At 48.1% G+C, this 25,153-nt stretch overlaps 1 protein-coding gene across 1 annotated transcript in view; it reads right to left on the minus strand.

The window, feature by feature from the left end:
- PRSS36 (serine protease 36) overlaps positions 1-25,153 on the minus strand; it is a 48,664-nt gene that overhangs the window by 3,986 nt on the left and 19,525 nt on the right. The window contains exons 3-7 of the mRNA XM_060174111.1: positions 10,727-10,804; positions 10,438-10,473; positions 8,614-8,776; positions 7,962-8,242; positions 2,316-2,482 (exon numbers count right to left, since the gene is read on the minus strand). Coding sequence (XP_060030094.1) covers positions 2,316-2,482; positions 7,962-8,242; positions 8,614-8,776; positions 10,438-10,473; positions 10,727-10,804 — 725 coding nt within the window. The remainder of the gene's footprint in view (positions 1-2,315; positions 2,483-7,961; positions 8,243-8,613; positions 8,777-10,437; positions 10,474-10,726; positions 10,805-25,153) is intronic.

The raw sequence follows: 25,153 nt of genomic DNA on the forward strand, positions 1-25,153 counted from the left end.
AGGACCTCCCGGCTCAGACCCAGCCGCCTTGCAGAGGTGCCACACCTCCTGTTGTTGGCCCAACACACAACCACCTGCACTGAGAAACCTGCCTTGGCTGTGTCTTGTCATCTGCATACACTGCAGCTAGACACAGAGAAGCCCTGTAAGACAGAAAACCAGAGACTCGGCGGGTGGTGCCGTGGGTATAGCATTGAACACTCAAGCATGAGGTCCAGAGTCTGATTCCCCGGTGTCACATTCACGTAATTAACAACAGAAAGTCAAACCCAAGTGCATCAAGCTTGTGCATTAAAGACTGTGCAGGAGGGGCCTGGAGGTCTCATTTAGAGCTGGAGTGCAGGCTGGGGTGCTATGTGTTGTCGCTCCGCAAGCTGCAAAGCTAAACTCAGACCCACTTGTAAGCTCCTGCCTTGTATCCAGACCAGATAGAACATTACTGCCAGAAGCAGGCCCGCAACGCCGTGGCAGTGCACTCAATGGCCGCTAAGTGGCGCACATAATTTCTCCAGCAGCCTGACAGAGGGACTGACTGATACTCAATGTCATAGATTAAAAAGTGGGACTGAGTAGACAGCACTGTCACAGTGGCTATTTTTCCGTGTTTTTTTTTTTTTTTTTTTTTTTTTACCTCCAGGGTTATTGCTGGGGCTTGATGCTTGCACTACGAATCCACTGCTCCTGGAGGCTATTTCCTCCCTCCTTTTGTTGCCCTTGTTCATCGTTGTTATTGTTATTACTGTCGTTGTTGGATAGGACAGAGAGAAATGGAGAGAGGAGGGGAAGATAGAGAGGGAGGAGAGAAAGATAGACACCAGCAGACCTGCTTCACCGCTTGTGAAGTGACTCCCCTGCAGGTGGGGAGCCGGGGGCTTGAACTGGGATCCTTATGCTGGTCCTTGTGCTTCATGCCACATTCCTGGTCCCTTTTCACTTTTTTAAAATAGGACAGGTTGAGAGGGGAGAGGGAGAGAAAAAGTGAGACACCTGAAGACCTTCCCTGTTCATGAAGCTTCCCCTCTGTGGGTGGGGAGTAGGGGCTCAAACTCGGGTCCTCACACATGGCAAAGTATGTGCCTAACTGGGTGAGCTACTGCCTAGCCCTTGTGATTTATTTATATTTAATTTTTTTAAAGCAGATCACTGTTCAGCTCAGGCTTATGGTGGTATGGGGGTTTGAACTTGGGACTTTGAAGCCTCAGGCATGGGAATCTGTTTGCGTACCAATAATGCTATCTACCCCCCATTAAAAATTGTTTTATATTTACTTATTTATTTTCCCTTTCATTGCCCTTGTTTTTTTTTTTTTTTTTTTTTGTAGTTGTTATTGATGTCATTGTTGGATAGGACAGAGAGAAATGGAGAGAGGAGGGGAAGACAGAGAGGGGGAGAGATAGACACCTGTAGACCTGTTTCACTGCCTGTGAAGCGACTCCCCTGCACGTGGGGAGCTGGGACTTGAACTGGGATCCTTATGCCCATCCTTGCGCTTTGCGCCACGTGCGCTTAACCCGCTGCTCTACCGCCTTACTCCCCCACCCCCCTTTTTTTTTTAATATTTTATTTATTAATGAGAAAGATATAGAGAGAAAGAACCAGACATCACTCTGGTACATGTGCTGCCAGGGATTGAACTCAGGACCTCATGCGTGAGAGTCTAGTGCCTTAGCCACTGCGCCACCTCCTGGCACCCCCCACCCCCTTTTAACGAGAGAGTCAGAGAGAAAGGCACAGAAGGAAAGACCAGACCGCTGCTCAGTTCTGGCTTATGGTAATGCTGGGAATTAAGCCTGTGATCTAAGAGCCTCAAGTCTTTTTTTTTTTTAAATTTTCTTATCTTTATTTATTAGCTAGAGACAGCCAGAAATAGAGAGAGTGGGGTAGATGGAGAGGGAGAGAGATAAAGAGACACCTGTAGCACTGCTTCATTACTTGCAAAGCCTCCCCCCCCCCCGCAGGTGGGAGCGGGGGGCCTGAACCCTGGTCCCTGTGACGTGTGCACTCAACCAGGTGCATCACTACCTGGTTCCCACCTGCAGGGGGGAAAGCTTCATGAGTGGTGTAACAGGTCTGCAGGTGTCTCTCTGTCTCTTTACCTCTCTATCTCCCCTTCCCTCTCAATTTCTCTGTTTAATAAATAAAAAAGACAGTGAAAGGGGGACTGGGAGTTAGCACACTCGGCTGAGTGCACCTGTCACCTTGCACAAGGACGCAGGCTCAAGACTCCAGCCCCCACCTGGGGTCCGTGGACCCCTCTCCTGGTCTCCTGTCACGGGGTCTGCCTGGCCCAGCCGCGCAGGCGCAGGGCGCCTCACCTGGCAGGTGTCCCGGCGGCCCTCGGCATAGCCGGCGCACAGCATCCCTGGCAGCAGCTGGAAGGTGAGGTTGAAGGGGCCCGGCCGGCTGTAGAGACACTGACAGGCCGCCGGCCCCAGTAGCTTCAGCTCCACTTCCTGCAGCGTCCAGGGGAGAGGCAGGGGGTCTGCGGGCAGAAAGACAGTGATGCTGCGGGCGGGCCTGGGGTCCCCTGCGCCTGGCTGCCTCCTGCTGCTGCTCTCCCACCTCGGAGCCGCCCGGAGGGTGTGCGCCACACTAAGTACGCAGCCAACCAAAGACCTTAAGTGTGGCCTGTAAACTCAACTCTGGAGGACTTGGGTTCGAGACCTGGGCATGGTGCATGGGCCACGAGGGAAAACATAGTGAAGAGTGGAGTGGTGCTGTGATGTGTCTTGCTCCCTCCCGGTCTTTTTCTAGCTGAAGTTAAAAGGAAGGGAAGAGAGTGTCTGGGGAGGAAGCCAGTGACTATAGAGTCTCAAGCAGGAGGTTCCAAGTTTGATCCCCAGCATCACGTGTGCCAGAGTGACGCTCTCTGGTGTTTCTTTTGTTTTTCTCTTTCACTCTCTTCTATGACAATAAATATCTTTAAAAATTTTTATTTATTTATGTGCTTATTTATTTATTTTCCCTTTTGTTGTCCTTGTTTTTTTATTGTTGTTGTAGTTGTTGTTGTTATTGATGTCGTTGTTGGATAGGACAGAGAGAAATGGAGAGAGGAGAGGAAGACAGAGAAGGGGAGAGAAAGACAGACACCTGCACACCTGCTTCACCGCTTATGAAGCGACTCCCCTGTAGGAGGGGAGCCGGGGGCTCGAATCGGGATGCTTACCCCGTCCTTGTGCTTCGTGCCGCTCTACTCCCTAAATTAACCTTTTAAAAAAATATTTATTTGTTCCCTTTTGTTGCCCTTGTTGAAGTTATTATTATTGTTGTTATTGATGTCATCGTTGTTAGATAGCACAGAGAGAAATGGAGAGAGGAGGGGAATATGGGGGAGAGAAAGATAGACACCTGCAGACCTGCTTTACTGCCTGTGAAGTGACTCCGCTGAAGATGGGGAGCCGGGGGCTCGAACTGGGATCCTTATACCGGTCCTTGCACTTTGCACCACATGCGGTTAACCTGCTGCACCGCCCGACTCCCCCTAAATTAATATTTTAAAAACATAAATATTGAGGCAGGGGTATATAGCATAATGGTTATGCAAACAGACTCTCATGCCTGAGGCTCCAAAGTCCCAGGTTCAATCCCCTGCACCACGATAAGCCAGAGCTGAGCAGTGCTCTGGTAAAAATAATAATAATAATAAATAAATATTGTGGTCTGGGAGGTGGCACAGTGGATAAAGCAGCGGACTCTCAAGCATGAGGTTCTGAGTTCAATCCCCGGCAGCACATATACCAGAGTGATGTCTGGTTCTTTCTCTCTCCTCCTATGTTTCTCATTAATAAGTAAAATCTTTTTAAAAATTTTTTATTATCTTTATTTATTGTATAGAGATAGCCAGAGATTGAGAGGGGTGGGGGAGATAGGGATAGGGACACCTGCAGACCTGATTCACCACTAGTGAAGCTTTCCCTCTGCAGGTGGGGACCAGGGGCTTGAACCTGGGTCCTTGTGCACTTAACCAGGTGCGCCACCGTAAATAAATAAAATCTTAAAAAACAATATTAAGGGAGCTGGGTGGTGGAGCAATGGGTTAAACGTACGTGGCGCAAAGCACAAGGACTGGTGTAAGGATCCTGGTTTGAGCCCCCAGCTCCCCACCTGCAGGGGAGTCACTTCACAAGCAGTGAAGTAGGTCTGCAGGTGTCTGTCTTCTCTCCTCCTCTCTGTCTTTTTTTTTTTTTTCCTCCAGGGTTATTGCTGGGCTCGGTGCCTGCACCATGAATCCACCGCTCCTGGAGGCCATTTTTCCCCCTTTTTGTTGGCCTAGTTGTTGCAGCCTCATTGCGGTTATTATTGCCATTGTTGACGTTGCTTTGTTGTTGGATAGGACAGAGAGAAATGGAGAGAGTAGGGGAAGACAGAGAGAGAGGGGGAGAGAAAGACAGACACCTGCAGACCTGCTTCACCGCCCGTGAAGCGACTCCACTGCAGGTGGGGAGCCGGGGGCTCGAACCGGGATCCTTACACCAGTCCCTGCGCTTTGCGCCACGTGCACTTAACCCACTGCACCACCGCCCGACCCCCCTCCTCTCTGTCTTGACCTCCTCTCTTGAATTCTTTCTGTCCTATCCCAGAACAACGAGATCAATAACAACAATGATAAACAACAAGGGCAACAAAAGGGGAAAAAATTAAGTTTCTAAAAAAAAAAAACCAAATATTAAATATTGGGATTGGGAATCGTATAATGGTTCTGCAAAAGACTTTCATGCCTGAGGTTTTGAGGTCCCAGGTTCAAACCCCAGCACCATGAGCCAGAGCTGAGCAGTGTGTCTTTCCCTCTGTATCTGTATCTCTCATTAAGATAAAAACAAAATACATAAGGCAGTGGTAGAAGGACGTGGGTTCATGCCCCCATTCCCACTTGCAGGAGGGAAACTTCAAGAGTGGTGAAGCAGAACTGCAGGTTTCTCTCTCTGTCTCTCTCCCTCTCTATCCCCCTTTGCCTCTCATTTTCTGTCTCTGTCAAAAGAAGGAAATGGGAAAATGGTGACTGGGGCAGTGAATTTGTTGTGCAGGGACCAAGCCCCAGCAATAATCCTGGTGGCAATAAAGTAAAATAAAATTAGAGGGAGTCGGGTGGTAGCGCAGCGGGTTGGGCGCATGTGGCGCAAAGCGCAAGGACTGGAGTAAGGATCCCGGTTCGAGCCTCCTGCTCTCCACCTGCAGGGGAGTCACTTCACAAATGGTGAAGCAGGTCTGCAGGTGTCTATCTTTCTCTCCCCCTCTCTGCCTCCCCTCCTCTCTCGGTTTCTCTCTGTCCTATCTAACAACGGCAGCAGCAGCAACAACAATAATAATGATGACCACAACAATGATAAAACAAGGACAACAACAGCAACAACAACAACAACAAAAATTAGAAAAGGAAGGGGCGGGGGCTGGGTGGTCTGGTGCAAGGATCCTGGTTCGAGCCCCTGGGCAACAAAAATGGGGCGGGGGAAGGGCCTCTAGGAGCAGTGGATTCATAGTGCAGGCACCAAGCCCCAACGATAATCCTGGAGGCAAAAAAGGAAGGGGCTAGGTGATGGCTCTCCAGTAGAGCTCATTGATTTTTTTTTTCTGTACATGAACATGACATCTCTCAATTTATTTTTGTTATAGCCCAAATAAAGTTTTATGAGCGCTATGAATGGCTTGCACATATTTTATTATGTTAGCATTAAATAAAAGAGGCCATTTGTTATCTCTGATACTCATTAATTGTATCTTTTTGAAAATTACATTTTTTTTTTTTTGCCTCCAGGGCTATTGCTTGGTGCCTGCACTATGAATCCACTGCTCCTCGAGGCTGTTTTTTCCCTTTTTTTTTTTTGTCCTTGTTGGTTATCGTTGTTGTAATTATCATTGTTGTTATTGCTGTCCTTGTTGCTTCTCTGCTTGTGAAATGACCCCCCTGCAGGTGGGGAGCCAGGGGCTCCAACCGGGACCCTTATACTGGTCCTTGCACTTCATGCCACATGTGCTTAACCCGCACACTTATTATTACCATGCTTTAGGATCCGGGTTCAAGCCCTGTCCCTACCTGCAGGTAGGAAACTTCGGGATTGTGGAGTAGTGCTGCAAGTGTCTGTCCTTCACACACACACACACACACACACACACGCTCTCTCTTTCTAAATTTTAAATATTTATTTATTTAGGGTAGAGACAGAGAAATTCAGAGGGGAGGAGGAGATAGAGAAAGATAAGAAAGATAAGACACCTGTGTAGACCCGCTTCACTGCTTGTGAAGCATTCCTCCTGCAGGTGGCGACTAAGGCTTGAGCCCCAGTCCTTGTACATCGTGATATGTACACTCAACCAGGCACCCTTTCCTGAAAGCAATCCAGGGTTATTGCTGGGGCTATGAATCCACTGCTCTGGGAGGCCACTTTCCCCATTTTGTTGCCCTTCTTGTTGTCATTATTATTGTTGTTGTCATTGCTGAAAGAAATAGAGGAGGGGGAGACAGAAAGGGGGAGGGAAAGATAGACACCTGTAGACCTGCTTCACCGCCCTGAAGTGACCCCGCTGCAAGTGGGGAGCCGGGGGCTCGAACTGGGATCCTTGTGCCGATCCTTGCACTTCGTGCCATGTGGGATTCACCAGCTGAGCTACTGCCCGACCCCCTGAACTTTTTTTTCTTTTTCTTTTTAAAAGCTTACCCTGTGCAGGTGCTCCCATTTTGAGGCTGGGAGTTTGAACCCCAGTCATGTGCATACTAAAGTGTGTACTCTACTGGGTGAACTATTTCTCAGTCCCCTGAACCTGTCTTTGCTTTTAAGCTTTGTTTATTATTAATGAGTGGAGACAGAGAGAGAGAGATAGAGAGAGTCACTCTGGTACTCGCAATGCCAGGAATTCAACTTAGGACCTAATGTTTGAGAGTCCAATGCTTTACCCACTCTACCACCTCCAGAACACTGCTGTGGATGGGGACAAAGGTTAAGGTTCCGGAAGTGGAGATAGCGGCTCCCTTCCCCACACAGATTCCTGTGGTCAGATGACAGTTGTACTTGAAGGTCAACAGGAGAGGTTTGGGGCTTGTCCTGGAGCTGATAGAGGACCCAGACCTCATTGTGACCTTCAGGCTTTTAGGGTCCAGCCCCTCAACTTTTGCCACCTCTGTTCTGCACTGATGCCTGGCTAGAGAGACAGAGAGGAGAGACACCTGTAGCACTGCTCCATCACTCGAGAAAGTTGCCCCTCTCCCCTACAAGTGGGGATTGCGGGTTTGAACCTGGGTCCTCAGGTATGTGCTCAACTGGGTATATCACTGCCTGGCCTGGGAAGGCAAGGTTTAATATTTAAATTTTTAAAAATATATTTATTTATTCTCTTTTGTTGCCCTTGTTTTATTGTTGTAGTTATTGTTATTGTTGTCATCGTTGTTGGATAGGACAGAGAGAAATGGAGAGAGGAGGGGAAGACAGAGAGGGAGAGAGAAAGATAGACACCTGCAGACCTGTTTCACCGCCTGTGAAGCGACTCCCCTGCAGGTGGGGAGCCGAAGGTTTAACGGTTTTAAAATTTAATTTATGTTCATTTGTGAGTCTGATGCCTGATAGGGCCCGGCACAAGGAAGTACTCAAGAAATAGCGTCGCATGAATGAATAATAGATTGAATGAGGAACAGCAAGAGGTGAGGAGCGCAGGTGGGGGGAGGATGGGGGGTGGAGGAAGGATGGGAGGCAATGAGGACAGCCCTGTGGGGTAGGCAGCATAGCCCTCAAATTTCTTTTTTAAGATAGAGACAGAGGCAGAGAGAGTGAAAGAGATCATAGCACCAAATCTTCTTCCAAGGCAGTGGGGGCCAGGCTTGAACTTGGGTCGCGCACATTGATAGACAGGGACTGTACCTGGGGGTGGCCCTGTCCCCCCGGGCCTCGCCCCCACCCCCCCCAGTCCCGGTACCGTCCCCCCCCAACTTCGGGACACGCCCCAGGTTGCCGTCGCCCCCTGCCGGCACTCACCGGCCTCCTGCACGTCGCCCCAGCCTGTGGCCCAGCAGGCCGCGCCGTGGGCGAAGCGGTGCGCCGCGCGGGGCAGACAGACTGGCCGCACTGTCGCCCCCAGCAGGGCGGGCTCGGCCAGGCGCAGCAGCGCTACGTCGTCGCCCAGATCCACGCGGCTGTAGTTGTCTGGCAGCAGGACGGCGGCCACCGCGAGCACGTGCGCGCCCTCCAGGGGCCTGTCCTGGGAGTGCACGCCCAGCACCACCGACCACTCCGCCGCGGGCTCCACCGTCCCGTTCCTGCTCCGGGCCAGGGTGGAGGGGGTTGAGGGGTGACCCTCTGCCGGGGAGGGGGGCGACCCTCGGACCCGGGACGGAAGGAGGATCGACCCTCGACAGAACATCGATGAGCGGGGAGTTTGGGACCCTAGATCGGGGGATCGTACCTTCGACGGGGGGAGGGAATCAGACACTCCGGGCGGGGGGTGGGACCCTCGACCGGTCCGGGTTTGTGATGGGAGCCAGAGGGGAGGTGGGGTTGGAGGCAGATTGGAGGTCTGGGGCGATGGAGGTTGAGATGCACGGAGGGGGTTGATCAAGGGACGATGGGGTTCAGGGGGGGACTTGAGGGACACGGGCTCAGGGACTGGACTGGGGGGGCGCATACTCACTCCACGAAACAGTGAGCCGCGGACAGCACCCAGGACGGCGCGATGAGCGACCCCCCGCAGATGTGCACCCCGTTGTGATGCAGGCTCACCTGCCAGGGCCAGGCGCCGGGCCGCGACTCCGAGCCCCCCATGATGCGGGCAGAGGGCTCAGGGCGGCCGCAGTCTGCAATGGGGCACCGCAGGGTTCGGAGCACGCCTCCCCTCCCCCATGCCAGGGTCTGGGTAACTCAGGACAAAGTCTTGCCTCCATCCTGATCCGGTGGAGAACCCCTCCCCAACACAACCCAACAAAGAACAGGGGGAACTGAGGCTGTTTCTGACTCCTTCCACTTTTTTTTTTTTTTTTTTTTTTTTTTACCAGAGCACTGCTCAGCTCTGGTTTATGATGGTGTGGAGGATTGAACCTGGGACTTTGAAGCCTCAGGCATGAAAGTCTCTTCGCATAACCGTTATACTATCTACCCCCGCCCACATCTTCCACTTTCTCACCTAGCTAGCCTCACTTTTATCTGGGATCTGAGGATCTATGGGGTGGTGTGTGTGTGTGGGGGGGGGGTTGAGGGATAAAAAAGTGGTTCATGCAACAGTACTTCATGGCTGAGCACCAAGGGTTCCAGGTTCAATTCCCAGCACCACCATAAAACAGAGCTGAACAGTGCTCTGGTGTTTCTATCTTTCTGTATTTCTCATTAAAAAAAAAAGAGGGAGGGGTTTGGCAGCAGTGCAGGGACCTGTGTAAGGATCCCGGTTGGAGCCCCCGGCTCCCCACCTGCAAGGGGCCACTTCACAAGAGGTGAAGCAGGTCTACAGGTGTCTATCTTTCTTTCCCCATCTCTCTCTCCCCCTCCTCTTTTGATTTCTCTCTGTCCTATCCAACAACAATAACAATAATAATAACAAGGGCAATAAAAATGGGGAAAAAATGATTTCCAGGAGCAGTGGATTCGTAGTGCAGGCACTGAGCCCTAGCAATAACCTTGGAGACAAAAAAGAAAAAAAAGAGAGAGAGAGAAATTATCTAAAATCAAGAAAAAAATTTTTTTTAAAGTCAGCTGGCAGAGCTGAGCTGTAGAGCTGTAATGCACACTTAAGCATGTGCAGGATCCTGGGTTCGAGCCCTCTACCCATGCTAAGGGTGCAAAGGGGAAGGCTTGTGACCAGGGAAGCAGTGCTGTAGCTGCCTCTCCTCTCCCTGTTTCCCTCTCCTTTTCTCTGAACAAACAAACTAAAGCAAAGCAGAAACCGAGCCATCACAAGACATGGGAACTCCAGCAAAATACTGGCAGGAAAAAAAAAAACATTTATTTTTGAATCCCAGCCCCTGGAGATAGCGCAGCCTATTAGAACTTGCCTGCCAGAGCCCAGGGTAAAACCCAACCCCACTTCACGCCAAAGCTGAGCAGTGCTTGGGTCTCTCTTCTCATTCTTTCATGAAATACAGAAAGCAAGCTGAGGGACAGTGAAATAGCTCCCTTGGATAGTGCGCTGCTTTGTCATATGCATGACCCAAGTTCGAGCCTGACCCCCACCACATTGAAGGAAGCACTGATGCTGTGGTCTATTTCATTCTTTCTAAAGGAAAAAAAGAAAGAAGAAAGGATACCCAGCCTCTTCCTTACTCAGCTCATCCAGTTCTTCTTGGGTGGGCGAGAGAGCTGGGAGAGGCAGAGAGAGCAAGGGGCTGGTAAATCCTTTTCCTGCTGCTCACCTCTGTCCCCTCCCTCCCTCCTTGACCCTGAGCCCCCAGCCCTTGGGCTCCCTGCTAGCATGGGGGACCCCACCCCCACTCCTAACTTGTCACCTCTGCAGGTCTCCCAGCCTTACCTGGTTCCTGGAAGGCTCCCGGGAGGGGGCTGATGGCTGGAAAGAGGAAGGCAGGAAGAGGCTGACACTTGGACTTGTGGGGTAGTCCTCCCTAGTCCCCCCATCCCAGCTTCACAGGCCCTCTCTGTCCTCAGTCCCCCAAGGTCCACAGGCTTCTTTTCCTCTCTTCTGATACCCTATGCCTGGGGTCTCCTACCCCTCCCTGCTTTGATACCCCACTCCTCAAGCAGCCTGTCCCCCAACACAGCCTGCTTCCCAGCCTCGCAGAGGGGAAGACCCCCAAGGTTACCGAGCATCACCAGCAAGAGGACCAGGTGCTGGGACATGGCACGCTGGGCTGGGCTGGGCTGGGCTGGGCTGGGCTGGGCTGGAGGAGCAGAGATGGGCGAATGTTGTCAGCTACTGAGGCCACTTCACTGTCCCTGCCTGTCTGGCCTGGGACTCTGGATGGTCCTGGGGACAGCCCCACCCTCCCTGGCTGGATCCCATCTCTGGGAATCTGAGAGGATCTGAGGCGGCACTGGGAAGTGGGGAGCCCCAGGGCCCCACCCAGAGTCCTGTGTGCTGGTCACCTAGTGGGAGGCCCAGGGCAAAGCTGGGAGGCAGGTCTCTCTCCCAAGTCTACGACCTGTCTAAGGTGGGACAGAGAGTAGCGGGGGACCCCATGGAGGCAAGGGACCTCCAGGACATGGGGTTGGGGAATGGGGGTTCAGTGTTCCAGGTCCCTGGTGTGGCAGAGTTGCAGATGAACAGTGGCCCTTGGGACTGGGGAGGTGGCCCCTCAGTGGCGTGACTCACCTGGGACCTCACGTCTGTTTGGGGTGCGGCTACCCTAGTGGCTTGGCCTTTTCTTCTCACACAGCTCTGGTTACTGGAGTGGCTGCCCAGGCTGGCCTCAGGAGCCCTGGGGAATTCAATCCCATCCCAACAAAAGGATCAGAGAGTGGGGCTGGTCAGGCCAGGCAGAGGATTCTGGGAGGAGGCTGGGTGGGCTCCACCCAGCTGGCTTAGGTGCTCTTACCTGTCACTTACCTTCTGTATGACCTTGGGAAAGTCACTCCCCCACCCCACGCATACAGGTTCACTCTTTTATGACCACTGCTGCCTCACCCTAAAGGAGTATAGGAGATAGGGGAAAAATTGGGGAGCCAAAAATGGAATCTGAATGACCGCAAAGAGGATAATCTGTGCACAGATCTTTCTGGAAACGGTCAGATAGAAACAATGGTGATAAACAGGCCTTCAGCCAACCCAGCTCCGGACAGTGTGCCGCTGGGCTGGTGGAGGGGAGAGGGGTAGAGGGGGACCTGAGCACAGCACACAATCACAGCCTACCTGACTCACCATGAGTTATAACTGTGTAAAATCAGTTGCATTAAAACAACAACAATAGTAAGCCCCAAACCCTAAACCAGAAACACAATTGCACAAAACTGCCCATTAAACCCACAAGTCCCGTCAGCCCCCAGTGAATGGGGTGGAGTGTGGTGCAGTGGGCAGCTTTATACTGACTGTCCTCCTGCCCCCACTGTAGTTCCTAAGACCCCAGATAAATCCCCATTTCCTTCTCTAGTTTGGCCTCGATTTGCTGACATAGTCTGGTGGCAGAGTAGTGCGACCAGAGGCATTCCTGTTCTATTTCTGCACCACTTGGCACAGATCTAGCTGGGCCCTCACCTTTGAAAAAGAAAAAAAAAAAAGGATGGGGGTAGATAGCATAATGGTTATGCAAAGAGACTCTCTTGCCTGAGGTTGCAAAGCCCCAGGTTCAATCCCCCGTACCACCATAAGCCAGAGCTGAGCAGTGCTCTGGTAAAAAAAAATATAATAAATCGATTAAAAAAATAAATAAATATGATATTATGTTATGTGGGACAAAATGGATAAAACTAGAGGTGATTGCACTAAGTGAAATAAATAGAGGATAAAAATGTGGAATACAAATGATGAATACAAATGACCTTGGCAAAATTTTATTATTTACTTATTTATTTTTTAAAAATTATTTCTTTATTGGGGAATTAATGTTTTACATTCAACAGTAAATACAATAGTTTGTACATGCATAACATTCCCCAGTTTCCCATATAACAATACAACCCCCACTAGGTCCTCTGTCATCCTTCTTGGAGCACTGCCCAGCTCTGGCATATAGTGGTGCATGGGATTGAACCTGGGACGTTGGAGCTTCAGACATGAAAGTCTGTTTGCATAACCATTATGCTATCTACCCCTGTCCTTCAAATTGATTTTTTAAAAACTTTATTTATTTTCCCTTTTGTTGTCCTTGTTTTTTTTTTTTTATTATTGTAGTTATTGTTGTTGCATAGGACAGAAAGAAATGGAGAGAGGAGGGGAAGACAGAGAGGGGGAGAGAAAGACAGATACCTGCAGACCTGCTTCACTGCCTGTGAAGCAACCCCTCTGCAGGTGGGGAGCCGGGGGCTCGAACCGGGATCCTTTCGCTGGTCCTTGCGCTTTGCGCCACCTGCGCTTAACCTGCTGCGCTACCGCCCAACTCCCAAAATTGATTTTTAAAAATATTTTTAAAATATTTATTATATTTATTTATTCCCTTTTGTTGCCCTTGTTGTTTTATTGTTGTCGTTGTTGTTGGATAGGACAGAGAGAAATGGAGAGAGGAGTGGAAGACAGAGGGGGAGAGAAAGACAGACACCTGCAGACCTGCTTCACCGCCTGTGAAGCGACTCCCCTGCAGGTGGGGAGCCGGGGGCTCGAACTGGTTTCCTTACGCTGGTCCTTGCGCTTTGCACCACCTGCACTTAACCTGCCACGCTACAGCCCGACTCCCCCAAAACTGATTTTTTTAAGAAAGGAAAAGGGGGGTCGGGCGGCGGTGCAGTGGGTTAAGCGCATGTGGCGCAAAGCGCAGGGACCGGCGTAAGGATCCCGATTCGAGACCCCGGCTCCCCACCTGCAGGGGAGTCGCTTCACAGGCGGTGAAGCAGGTCTGCAGGTGTCTGTCTTTCTCTCCCCTTCTCTGTCTTCCCCTCCTCTCTCCATTTCTCTCTGTCCTATCCAACAACGAATTGCGTCAACAAGGGCAATAATAATAACCACAACGAAGCTACAACAAGGGCAACAAAAGGGGGAAAAAATGGCCTCCAGGAGCGGTGGATTCATGGTGCAGGCGCCGAGCCCAGCAATAACCCTGGAGGAGGAAAAAAAAAAAAAAAGAAAGGAAAAGACTGGGCCAGGCGGTAGTGCACCAGGTTGGGCGCACATGGCTCAAAGCGCAAGGACGGGTGCAAGGATCCTGGTTTGAGTCCCCAGCTCCCCACCTGTGGGAGGGGGGTGTCACTTCATAAGCGGTGAAGCAGGTCTGCAGGTGTCTGTCTTTTTCTCCCCCTCTCTGTCTTCCCCTCCTCTCTCCATTTCTCTCTGTCCTATCCAACAACAACGACGGCAATGACAACAACAATAAACAAGGACAACAAAAAGGGAAAAAATAGCCTCCAGGAGCAGTGGATTCCTGGTGCAGGAACAGAGTCCCAGCAATAACCCTGGAGGTAAAAAAAAGGGGGGGCCCTGGTTGAGCACACATGTTACACTGCACAAGGACCTAGGTTCGATCCCTCAGTTCCCACCTGTGGGGGGAAAGCTTCACAAGTGGTGACATAGGACTGCAGGTGTCTCTCTGTCTCTCTCCCTCCTTACCACTCCCTTCCCTCTCGATTTCTGCCTGTCTCTACCCAATAAATAAAAATAAAGATAATTAAAAAAAAGAATGAATGAAAGAAAATCAATTAAACTTGCCTAAGTTAAAAAAAAGAAAGGAAAAGAAATCCAACTGAACACTGTAAAGCAGCGCTCTGGTCTCTCTCTCTCTCTCTGAAAACATTGGCCTACCACAAGGGGAAAAAAGTTGATGAGTAAATATTTGTTTAAGAAGAAAATATATAGAATGCTTATACATTTTCTTTCTTTTTTGTTGCCTTTGTAATTGTAGGATAGGACAGAGAGAGATGGAGAGAGGATGGGGAAGATAGTGAGGGGGAGAGAAAGATAAGACACCTGCAGATCTACTTCACTGCCTATGAAGCAACCCCCCTGCAGGTGGGGAGCAGGGGGCTCGAACCGGGATCCTTAAGCCTGTGAGTACGCTTTGTGCCACTTGCACTTAACCCACTGTGCTACCGCCCAGCCTCCGAATACTTACACGTTTTCCTATTTGCAAGCAGCTAATACAAAACCTAAAGAGAATAAGCCCTCAAAAACACACAAAAACAAACCAACCTGAATTAATGAGTCAATAGGCACTTGCTTTCTCCTATCTATCCTTCTGCCCACCATCCTCCTCAATGCCCACTCTGATTCCTTTCCTTTCTGTGATGAGGGACATGAATGTCCCTTAGACACCTGTCTTTCTTGCTCCTCCTTTTTATTTTTAGATAGAGATAGGGAGGGAGGGAGGACAAGAGGTAAGGAGGGATGGAGAAAGGGAAGGAGGGAAAGAGAAAGAGAGAAAACAGCACCAAAATTTCCTCAGTGTGGTGGCAGCTGTATTTGAACTAGGGTTGCTCACATCTGTCTGCCCCCTTCTCCTTCTCCTCCTCCTCCTTCTCCTCCTCCTCCTTCTCCTCCTCCTCCTCCTCCTTCTCCTCCTCCTCCTTCTCCTCCTCCTCCTTCTCCTCCTCTTCCTCCTCCTTCTCCTCCTCTTCCTCCTCCTCCTTCTTCTTCCTCTTGCCCTTCCCCTTGCCCTTCCCCTTCCCTTTCCCCTTCCCCTACCCCTTCCCCTTCCCCTTCCCCTTCCCCTTCCCCTTCCCCTTCCCCTTCTCCTTCTCCTTCTCCTTCTCCTTCTCCTTCTCCTTCTCCTCCTCCTCCTTCTCCTCCTCCTCCTTCTCCTCCTCTTCCTCCTCCTTCTCCTCCTCTTCCTCCTCTTTCTCCTCCTCTTCCTCCTCCTCCTTCTTCTTCCCCTTGCCCTTCCCCTTCCCTTTCCCTTTCCCCTTCCCTTTCCCCTTCCCCTTCCCCTTCCCCTTCCCCTTCCCCTTCCCCTTCCCCTCCTCCTCCTCCTCCTCCTCCTCCTCCTCCTCCTCCTGTTTAACCAGAGCACTGCTCAGCTCTAGTTTGTGGTGGTACTGGAGATTGAACTAGGAATTTCAGAGCCTCAGACATAAAAATCTTTTTTGCAGAATGGTAATATTATCTCCCATTTGAGGGCAGGTACACAGAATTTTGGTGGTGGGTGCAATGTGAAACTATACTCTGTAATCTTACATTCTTGTAAACCATTATTAATCACAATTAAAAAAATGGCTTATAAATTAAAAAATTTTTTTCCTTTTGTTTCCCTTGTGTTTATCATCATTGTTGTTATTATTGTTGTTGCTTTTGGATGGGACAGAGAAAAATGGAGAGGAGAAGACAGAGAGGAGGAGAGAAAGACACCTGCAGACCTGTTTCACCATCTGTGAAGCAACCCCCCTGCAGGTGGGGAGCTGGGGCCTCGAACAGGGACCCTGATGCTGGTCTGTGCGCTTTGTGCCTTTTGTGCTTAACCGGTTGCACCACCGCCCAGCTCCTGGCTTATAAATAATATCTCCCAGGTTCTGAAAGGATTTTTTTTCCTGAAAGGATTTTTAACTAGTATTTGGACACAGATGATATAAACTAAAAGCCTCTTTCCCTGCTTAGCTTTTTTCTTTGATTAACAGCTAACAAACAAACAAAAACCAGAGTCAAGCCTGGCCCTGACTGTATCGAAGGAGGGTTTGATGTTGGCTCTCTTTCATTTTTTCTCTCTTTACAAAAAAAAAAAAAGAAAAGAAAAGAGGGGGTGGAGAGATACTATAGTGGTTATACAAAAAGGCTTTAATGCCTGAGGCACCCAAGGTCTCAGCTTCAATTCCCAGCACCACAATAAGCCAGAGCCGAGCAGTGTTGTGAGGGGGGGGTGGGAGTGGGGATGGGTGGAGGGTGCACCTGGTTGAGCACGTGTTACCAACTGCAAGGACCCTCGTTCTGAGAGAGAGAGAGAGCAATGAAGCTTCATGAGCAGTGAAGCAGTTGCAGGTGTCTCTCTGTCTCTCTTCTCAGTCTTTCCCTTCCATCTCAACTTCACTCTGCCTCTATCCAGTAAGTAAGTAAATAAATAAAATATATACTAAAAAGAATGATTAAAAGCAAACAATCAAACAATGAAATTTGATAAAATGGCTCCAGCTTAAGTGGGCTTCTACAGAAAAGCCATTATCTGGTGAGTTTGAAAAACTCTAAAAGAAGATACAACTTGTTCTTCTTTTTTTAAACACCTTTGTTTTTTAAGATTTATTTATTTATTTATGAGAAAGATAGGAGGAGAGAGAAAGGATCAGACATCACTCTGGCACATGTGCTGCCAAGGATTGAACTCAGGACCTCAGGGATCTCATGCTTGAGAGTCTAAAGCTTTACCACTGAACCACCTCCTGAACCATGAGCACCTTTTTTTTTTAAAAGCACTTTTTTTTAAAAGGTCTTATTTATTGATTGATGAGAAAGATAGGAAGAGAGAGAAAGAACCAGACATCACTCTGGCACATGTGCTGCCGGGGGTTGACCTCATGCTTGAGAGTCCGATGCTTTATCCACTGTGCTACCTCCCGGACCGCCCTTTCTTTCTTTCTTTCTTTCTTTCTTTCTTTCTTTCTTTCTTTCTTTCTTTCTGCCTTCAGGGTTATTGCTGGGGCTTGGTGCCAGCACTACGAATCCACTGCTCCTGGAGGGTATTTTTCCCCATTTTGTTGCCCTTGTTGTGGTTGTTATTGTTGTTATAGCTGTTCTTGTTGTTGTTGGATAGGACAGAGAGACATCGAGAGAGGAGGGGAAGACAGAGGGGGAGAGAAAGACAGACACCTGCAGACCTGCTTCACCTGCAGGTGGGGAGCTGGGCCAGTCCTTGAGCTTTGTGCCATGTGTGCTTAACTCATTGAGATACCTACCGCCTGCCCTCCTTTCTTCCTCCCTCCTTCCTCCTTCCTTCCCTCCCTCCCTCCCTCCCTCCTTATCTTTTTTGAGATCTTTATTTATTTATTATTGGCTAGAGACAGAGAAATTGAAAGAGCAGGGGGAGATAGAGACATCTGCAGCTCTACTTCACCACCTGTGAAGCTTTCCCCCTGCATGTGGGGACCAAAGGCTTGAACCTGGATCCTTACTGTAGTGGGAACACTTAACCAGGTGTTCCACCACCTGCTCCCCCACCACCCAGTTTCTATCTAAAAACACCAACTACACACAAACAAAACAAAAATCAAGGGCAGTAAGGACAGTCATTTTGTGGAAGCTATGGCCCACTTGTGACCCCCTGAGAACAGAGGCCTCTCCACAGATGCCCTTTAAGGTTCTATCCCCAGCACAACCAGGGACCAAAGCTGAGCAGTGCTTTGGTGAAAAATAAGCCAAAACCAAGCAAACAAAAACCACCCCTTTAAAAAAGTTACTGAGGGGCTGGGGAGTAAGCCAGTTGTTAGACATCTAGTTTGCTTCCAAATTTGGGCTACTACAAATTATGCTGCTATGAACGTAGGTGTGCATAGATCTCTCTGAATGGGTGTGCTTGTTTCTTTTTGATGTATGATTGTGGACAAGGAGAGGGTTTTGCAGACACCTATAATCGTGCTGTAAGCCATTACCCCCCCCACCAATAAAAGGAAATAATTCTTTATGTGTCTGAGAGACACATATGGGAATAAAAAGGGTGGTGGTGGTAAATAAGATAGATGCGATTAAAGACCAGAGGGCAGGGAAATAGCAAAATTGTAATGAAAAAGACTTTCATGCCTGAGGCTCTGAGTTTCCAGGTTCAGTCCCTAGCACCACCATAAGCAAGAGTTGAGCAGTGCTCTGGGAAAAATAAATAAATAAATAAATAAATAAATACAATAAAAATACGGGGCTGGCTGGTGGCGCACCTGGTTGAGTGCAAATGCTACAGTGCTCAAGGACCTGGGTTCAAGCCCTTGGTCCTCACCTGCAGGGGGAAAACTTTGTGAGTGGTGAAGCAGGGCTACAGGTGTCTTTCTTTCTCTCTGTCTCTCTTACCCTCTCAATTTCTGGCTGTCTCTAGCCAATAAATATTGTAAATTAAGAAAATAAAATAAAAATACAAAATAAAATCCTAGGGGACAGGTGGTGGCATACCTGGTTAAGTGCATACACCACAGTGCACAAGGACCCAGGTTCAAGCCCCTCATCTCCATCTGCAAGGGGAAGCTTCAGGAGGTGAAGCAGGGCTGCAGGTGTCATTCCTCTCTATCACCCCCTCCCTTCTCAATTTCTCTCTGTCTTTATTTAATAAACAAATAAATAGTGGTCCAGGAGGTGGTGCAGTGGATAAAACACTGGACTCTCAAGTGTGAGATCCTAGGTTCAATCCCCTGCAGCACATGTACCAGAGTGATATCTTGTTCTTTCTCTCCTATTTTTCACATGAATAAATAAATAACATCTTTTTGAAAAATTGTCCCACTTTAAAAATAAATAATTTTTAAAAGAACGTTAAAATATTTTTAAAAAAGTAAGTGAAATCCTAATGCTTTACCTTTAAAAGAAAGACCAGAGCACCACTCAAATCTGGTTTATAGGATTCAGTCTCCCCCACCTCCCTTTTTTTCCTTCTCTGTTAGACAGAGGCAGAGAGTGAGGGAAACAAGCCAGGGAATGAAGTTTCCTTCAGTGCAGTGAGGGCTGGGCTCAAATCTGGTCACACACATGGCGAAGCAGTGCACTATCCAAGTGAGCTATATATATATATATATTTTGCCTCCAGGGTTATTGCCAGGACTCGGTGCCAGCACTGCAAATCCACTGCTCCTAGAGGCTAACCGCCCCCTTTTTTGTTGCCCTTGTTGCTCTTGTTGTTATTGTTATTGTTGTTACTAAAGCTGTTGTTGTTGGATAGGACAGAGAGAAATGGAGAGAGGAGGGGAAGACAGAGATGGGAGAGAAAGATAGACACCTGCAGACCTGCTTCACCGCTGGGGTCTTGAACCGGTATCCTTCTGCGGGTCCTTGCGCTTTGCACCACCTGTGCTTAAGCTGCTGCGCTACCGCCTGACTCCCCCAAGTGAGCTATTTCACTGATCCAGGACTCTGTCCCTTTGCGGGGGATTGAATTGGGAGCTCTGGGAAGCCAGGCATACAAATCCTGTGCTCTAACACAAAGGCTTCTTTCCTCACTTCCATCCCCAATTTAATTAAACGAGAGAAAACATCCTCGGACACGGGGTCCCAGAAATTGCATCTGATTCTCAGGTTTACTTAGCATGTGCCCTATCCACTTTGCCACCTCTCTGGCTAAGAGGGACTCCTTTAATTTAATTTAATTTATTTATTTTAAAATATTTATTTATTTATTCCCTTTTGTTTCCCTTGTTATTTTTTATTGTTGTAGTTATTATTGTTATTGTTATTGTTATAGTTATTGATGTCATTGTTATTGGGTAGGACAGAGAGAAATGGAGAGAGGAGAAAAGAGAAATGTTATACATGTACAAACTGTTGTACTTACTGTCGAATGTAAAACATTAATCCCCTAATAAAGAAATTAAAAATATATATATCGAGAAGGGGAGAGAGAGAGAGAGAGGGGGAGAGAGAGAAAGAGGAGAAATACACACTAGGGCACTGCTCAGGCTGAGTGGTGCTGAAAATTGAACCTGGCACCTTGGAGTCTCAGGCATGAGAGTCTTTTTCTGTATTGTTATGTTGTTTCCTCAGCCCAGAACTAATTTTAAGATGATACAATGTATTTACAAGCCCCCCTCCCCATCTGCTTGGGTACACATGTTACAATGTTCAAGGACTTGGGTTTGAGCCTCTAGTCCCCACCTGCAGGGAGCGGTGAAGCAGTGTTACAGGTGTCGCTTTGTCACCCCCCCCCTTCCCTCTCAATTTCTGGCTGTCTCTATCCAATAAATAAAGATATTGACAACCAGAAATTGAGAGGGAGGGGGTGGTAGGGAGAGAGACACCTGATAAATTTTTTTAAAAAATTTATTTATTAATTTATTTATTTTTATTTTATTTATTCCCTTTTGTTGCCCTTGTTGTTTTATTGTTGTAGTTATTATTATTGTTGTTGTCGTCATTGTTGGATAGGACAGAGAGAAATGGAGAGAGGAGGGGAAGACAGAGAGGAGGAGAGAAAGACAGACACCTGCAGACCTGCTTCACCGCCTGGGAAGCGACTCCCCTGCAGGTGGGGAGCCGGGGCTTGAACCGGGATCCTTATGCCGGTCCTTGTGCTTTGTGCCACCTGCGCTTAACCCACTGCGCTACAGCCCGACTCCCCCTGATAAATTTTTAAAATATGTTTACAAAATTTAGTTGTTCTCTCTCTCTCTCTCTCTCTCTCTGTTTCTGTGTTTCTTTCTCTCTTCCATTCACCTCACTACAACATTTTCACTGTGCTTGTCATCCCAATTTTCTGGATTGGTTGAAAGGACAAGGGGAAGTGGGAGAGATAGTTTGATGAGGTAAAGCACAAGATTAGCATGTTTGAAGCCCCCCAAGGTCCCAGGTTCGATTCCTGGCACCACCATAAACCAGACTGAGTAGTGCTTTGGTCTCGGTCGATCTCTACTTTTTATTTTATTTTTATTTTTTAAATATTTATTTATTTATTTCCTTTCCTTGCCCTTGTTTTTATTGTTGTAGTTATTATTGTTGTTGTTGTTGATGTTGCCGTTGTTGTATAGGACAGAGAGAAATGGGGAGAGGAGGGGAAGACAGAGAGGGGGAGAGAAAGATAGACACCTGTAGGGAGTCACTTCACAGGTGGTGAAGCAGGTCTGCAGGTGTCTATCTTTCTCTCCCCCTCTCTGTCTTCCCTGCCTCTCTCGATTTCTCTCTGTCCTATCCAACAAGGACATCAATAATAACTACAACAATAAAACAACAAGGGCAACAAAAGGGAATAAATAAATTTAAAAAAAAGATAGACACCTGCAGACCTGCTTCACTGCCTGTGAAGTGACTCCCCTGCAGGTGGGGAGCCAGGGGCTCGAACCAGGATTCTTTTGCCGGTCCTAGTGCTTGGCATCACCTGCGCTTAACCTCTCTCTCCTTTTTATTAGAGCTCTAGTTTATAGTGGTATCAAGAATTGAACCTGGGACTTTGGAGCCTCAGGCATGATAGTGTAGCTATTATGCTATCTATCCCAGCCTCTCATTAAGTAATTAATTAATAAGTGGAGGTGGGAGAGAGAGAGAGAGAGAAACAGAGCATCATTGTGGCACATGTGTTGCCTGGGATTGAACTCAGTACCATAGGCTCTTAAATTGCAACACTTTGTTCACTAAGCTTTCCCCTAGGCCCCAAATAATTTTTAAGGATATTCATCATCTTTTTAAAAAAATCATGGAAACATATATTTAAAAGACAGCTAGGGAGGAGGTCCTGAAGGTGCATCTTTGGACAGTAACGGTCTATTTGAGTGACCTATTTTGCTGGTGTTTATATTTATTTATTTTTCTGTTTGTTTATTTATTTTTGTCATTGCTGGGACTTCACTGCTCTAAGCCAGCTTTTTCAGGTAGACAGAGAGAGATTCAGAGCCAGAGGAAGAGAGATACCACAACACCAAAGCTTCCTCCAGTGTGGTGGGGGTCAGACTCAAGCCTGTGATACTCAAATGACAAAACAGGCAAACTGTCCAGGTGAGCTCTCTTGCTGGTCCCAGACCCCCCCCCTCTCCTCCTCCTCCTCCTCCTCCTCCTCTTCTTCTTCTTCTTCTTCTTGTTCTTCTTTTTAAATTTTCCCTTTTGTTGTCCTTGTTTTGTTGTTGTAGTTATTGTTGTTGTTGATGTTGTCGTTGTTGGATAGGACAGAGAGAAATGGAGAGAGGAGGGGAAGACAGACGGGGAGAGAAAGACAGACACCTGCAGACCTGCTTCACTGCCTGTGAAGCGACTTCCCCTGCAGGTGGGGAGCCAGGGGCTTGAACCAGGATCCTTACGCTGGTCCTTGCGCTTTGTGCCACATGCGCTTAACCCACTGCGCTACCGCCCGACTCCTGGCCTCTGCTTTTTGAGTGGACCTACTGAACTCATCACAATCAATTTTATTTTTAAGTAATTAATGTTTATTACTACTACTACAACTACTACTGTTATTATTGTTTCTCAAGAGAATCACTTACCTCTGGCTTCTGGTGGTGCTGGGGACTGAACATGGCACCTTTGGTGCATCAGGCATAAAAATCTTTTTGCATGACCACTGTGATGCTATCTCAGCCCATTGCTATTATTATTATTATTATTTTCCCATCAGGATTATCGCCAGAGCTCAGTATCTGCAATCCGACTCCATTCTCAATTTTTTTTTTTTTAAATCGAGACAGAAATTTAAAGGGAGAGAGAGAAGGGAAAAAAAAAAATCAAGAGAGGGGCCAAGTGGTGGTGCACCTGGCACATGTTAAGGTGCATAAGGACCCAGGTTCGAACCCCTGGTCCCCACCTGCAGCGGGAAAGCTTTGTGAGTGGTGAAACAGGGTGGCAGGTGTCTTTCTGTCTCTCTCCCTAGCTCCCCTTCTCTCTTGATTTCTGGCTGTCTCTATCCAATAAATATAAATAAAAAATCAGTAGATAGGGGGCGGGGTGGTAGCACACCATATTAAGCGCACATGACACAAAGTGTAAGGACCAGCATAAGGATGTTGGTTCAAACTCCTGACTACCCACCTGCAGGTGTGGGGGTCGATTCACAAGCGGTGAAGCAGGGTCTATCTTTCTCTCCCCATCTCTTGTCTTCCCCTGCTCTCTCGATCTCTCTCTGCCCTATCCAACAACAACAGCAGCAATGGGGAAAAAAAGATGGTGGCCAGGACCAGTGGATTTGTAGTCCTGGCACCAAGACCCAGCAGTAACCCTGGAGGCAAAAATAAATAAATAAATAAATAAATAAATTCCAAAAAATAAAGTAAATTAAAGAGAGACTCCTGCAACATGGCACAACCATCTGTGGAGCTTTGCCTGCAGATGGTGATTGGGGACTTGAACCCAGGCCCTTGCACATAATATGTGTTATACTGGAGGAGCCAAATGCCCAGCCTCTCCTCTCACTACCACCCCCCTCAAAAGGAAAAGAGCCCTTTCCATTCTGAATGCCCACAGGCTAATGCCTCTAGTTATGAAAAAGATATCTGACTGTGACTTCAGTAGCATCTGCAGGTGACTGACAAAAGAACCATCTTCTCCACAGCGAAAACTCCTGGACTGTGCTAGGAACCGCCCACCTCAAAGCCACTGCTTTGAACTTGAACCTGAATTGCAAACTGGCTCCCCCAGTTGATGGTCCCAGCCATTCACGGTTCACAAAGGTTCCTTGATGCTCTGAACGGGCTGTTCCAGATAAAAGCGTTGCCTGACACTGCCTACCTTCTTTCGGCGCCCGGAGGAATGTGTGCTGTCACTAATACCGGTTGTCCTTTGTGGATAAATTCGAGTGCTGGCACACAGAAGCATCCAGACTTTTCCAAGTAGTGAATTCCCAGAATGGAAAGTCCCTTAGAGGAATGTTTCACTCTTGCTTGACTCGAATGCTCAAATACCTTTTTTTTTCCTTTTAAATTTCTTTTTCTTTTTCTTTTTTAAATTTATAGACTGGATAGAGACAGAGGAATTGAGAGAGAAGGGAGAGGTAGGTAGGGAGAGAGACAGAGAGACACCTGTAGCTCTGCTTTACCACTCGCAAAGCCTTTCCCCTGCAGGTGGGGGACCTGGGGTTTGAACCTGGGTCCTTGAGCACTGCAATATGTGTGCTCAGCTAGGTGTTCCACCTCCCAGCTCCCAGATTCTCAAATATCTCTAGCTGGTCTCTGCCAGGTTTGGACACCAACCTCCATTATGGTCTACAAATTCTGACTTTAATATATATATATATAATTTATTTACTTTATTTATTAGGGGATTAATGTTTTACAGTCCACAGTAAATACAATAGTTTATACATGGATAACATTTCTCTGTTGGGTAGAAGGTAGATAGCATAATGGTTATGCAAACAGACTCTCATGCCTGAGGCTCCAGAGTTCCAGGTTCAGTCCCCTGCACCACCATAAGCCAGAACTGAACAGCACTCTGGTTTAAAAAAAAAAAAAACTCTGTTTTCCACATAACAATACAACCCCCACTAGGTCCTCTGTCATCCTTTCTGGACCTGTACTCTCCCCCCCACCCCACCCTAGAGTCTTTTACTTTGGTGCAGTACACCAAATTATTTATTTATTTATTTTTGTTTTAAAAAAATATTTATTTATTCCCTTTTGTTGCCCTTGTTGTTTCCTTGTTGTAGTTACTGTTGTTTTTATTGATGTCATCGTTGTTGGATAGGACAGAGAGAAATGGAGAGAAGAGGGGAAGGCAGGGAGAGAGATAGATTGACACCTGCAGACCTACTTCACCGCCTGTGAAGCGACTCCCCTGCAGGTGGGGAGCCAGGGGCTCAAACTGGGATCCTTACACTGGTCGTTGTGCTTTGTGCCACGTGCGCTTAACCACTGCGCTACCGCCCGACTCCCTCTCTGTTTCTTTCTATCTTCTCCTCTCCTCTCAATTTCTGTCTGTCTCTATCCAAAAAAAAAAAAAAAGAGAAGTATGTGGGTTCGAGCCCCCTGCCGCTCCCCACCTGTAGGGGGGGTCGCTTCACAAGTGGTGAAGCAGCTCTGCAGGTGGCTTTCTCTCCCCCTCCCCCCGTCTCTTTATTGCATAGGAC

The sequence above is a fragment of the Erinaceus europaeus genome, chromosome 15, assembly GCF_950295315.1.
Source record: "Erinaceus europaeus chromosome 15, mEriEur2.1, whole genome shotgun sequence".
NCBI lineage: Eukaryota > Metazoa > Chordata > Mammalia > Eulipotyphla > Erinaceidae > Erinaceus > Erinaceus europaeus.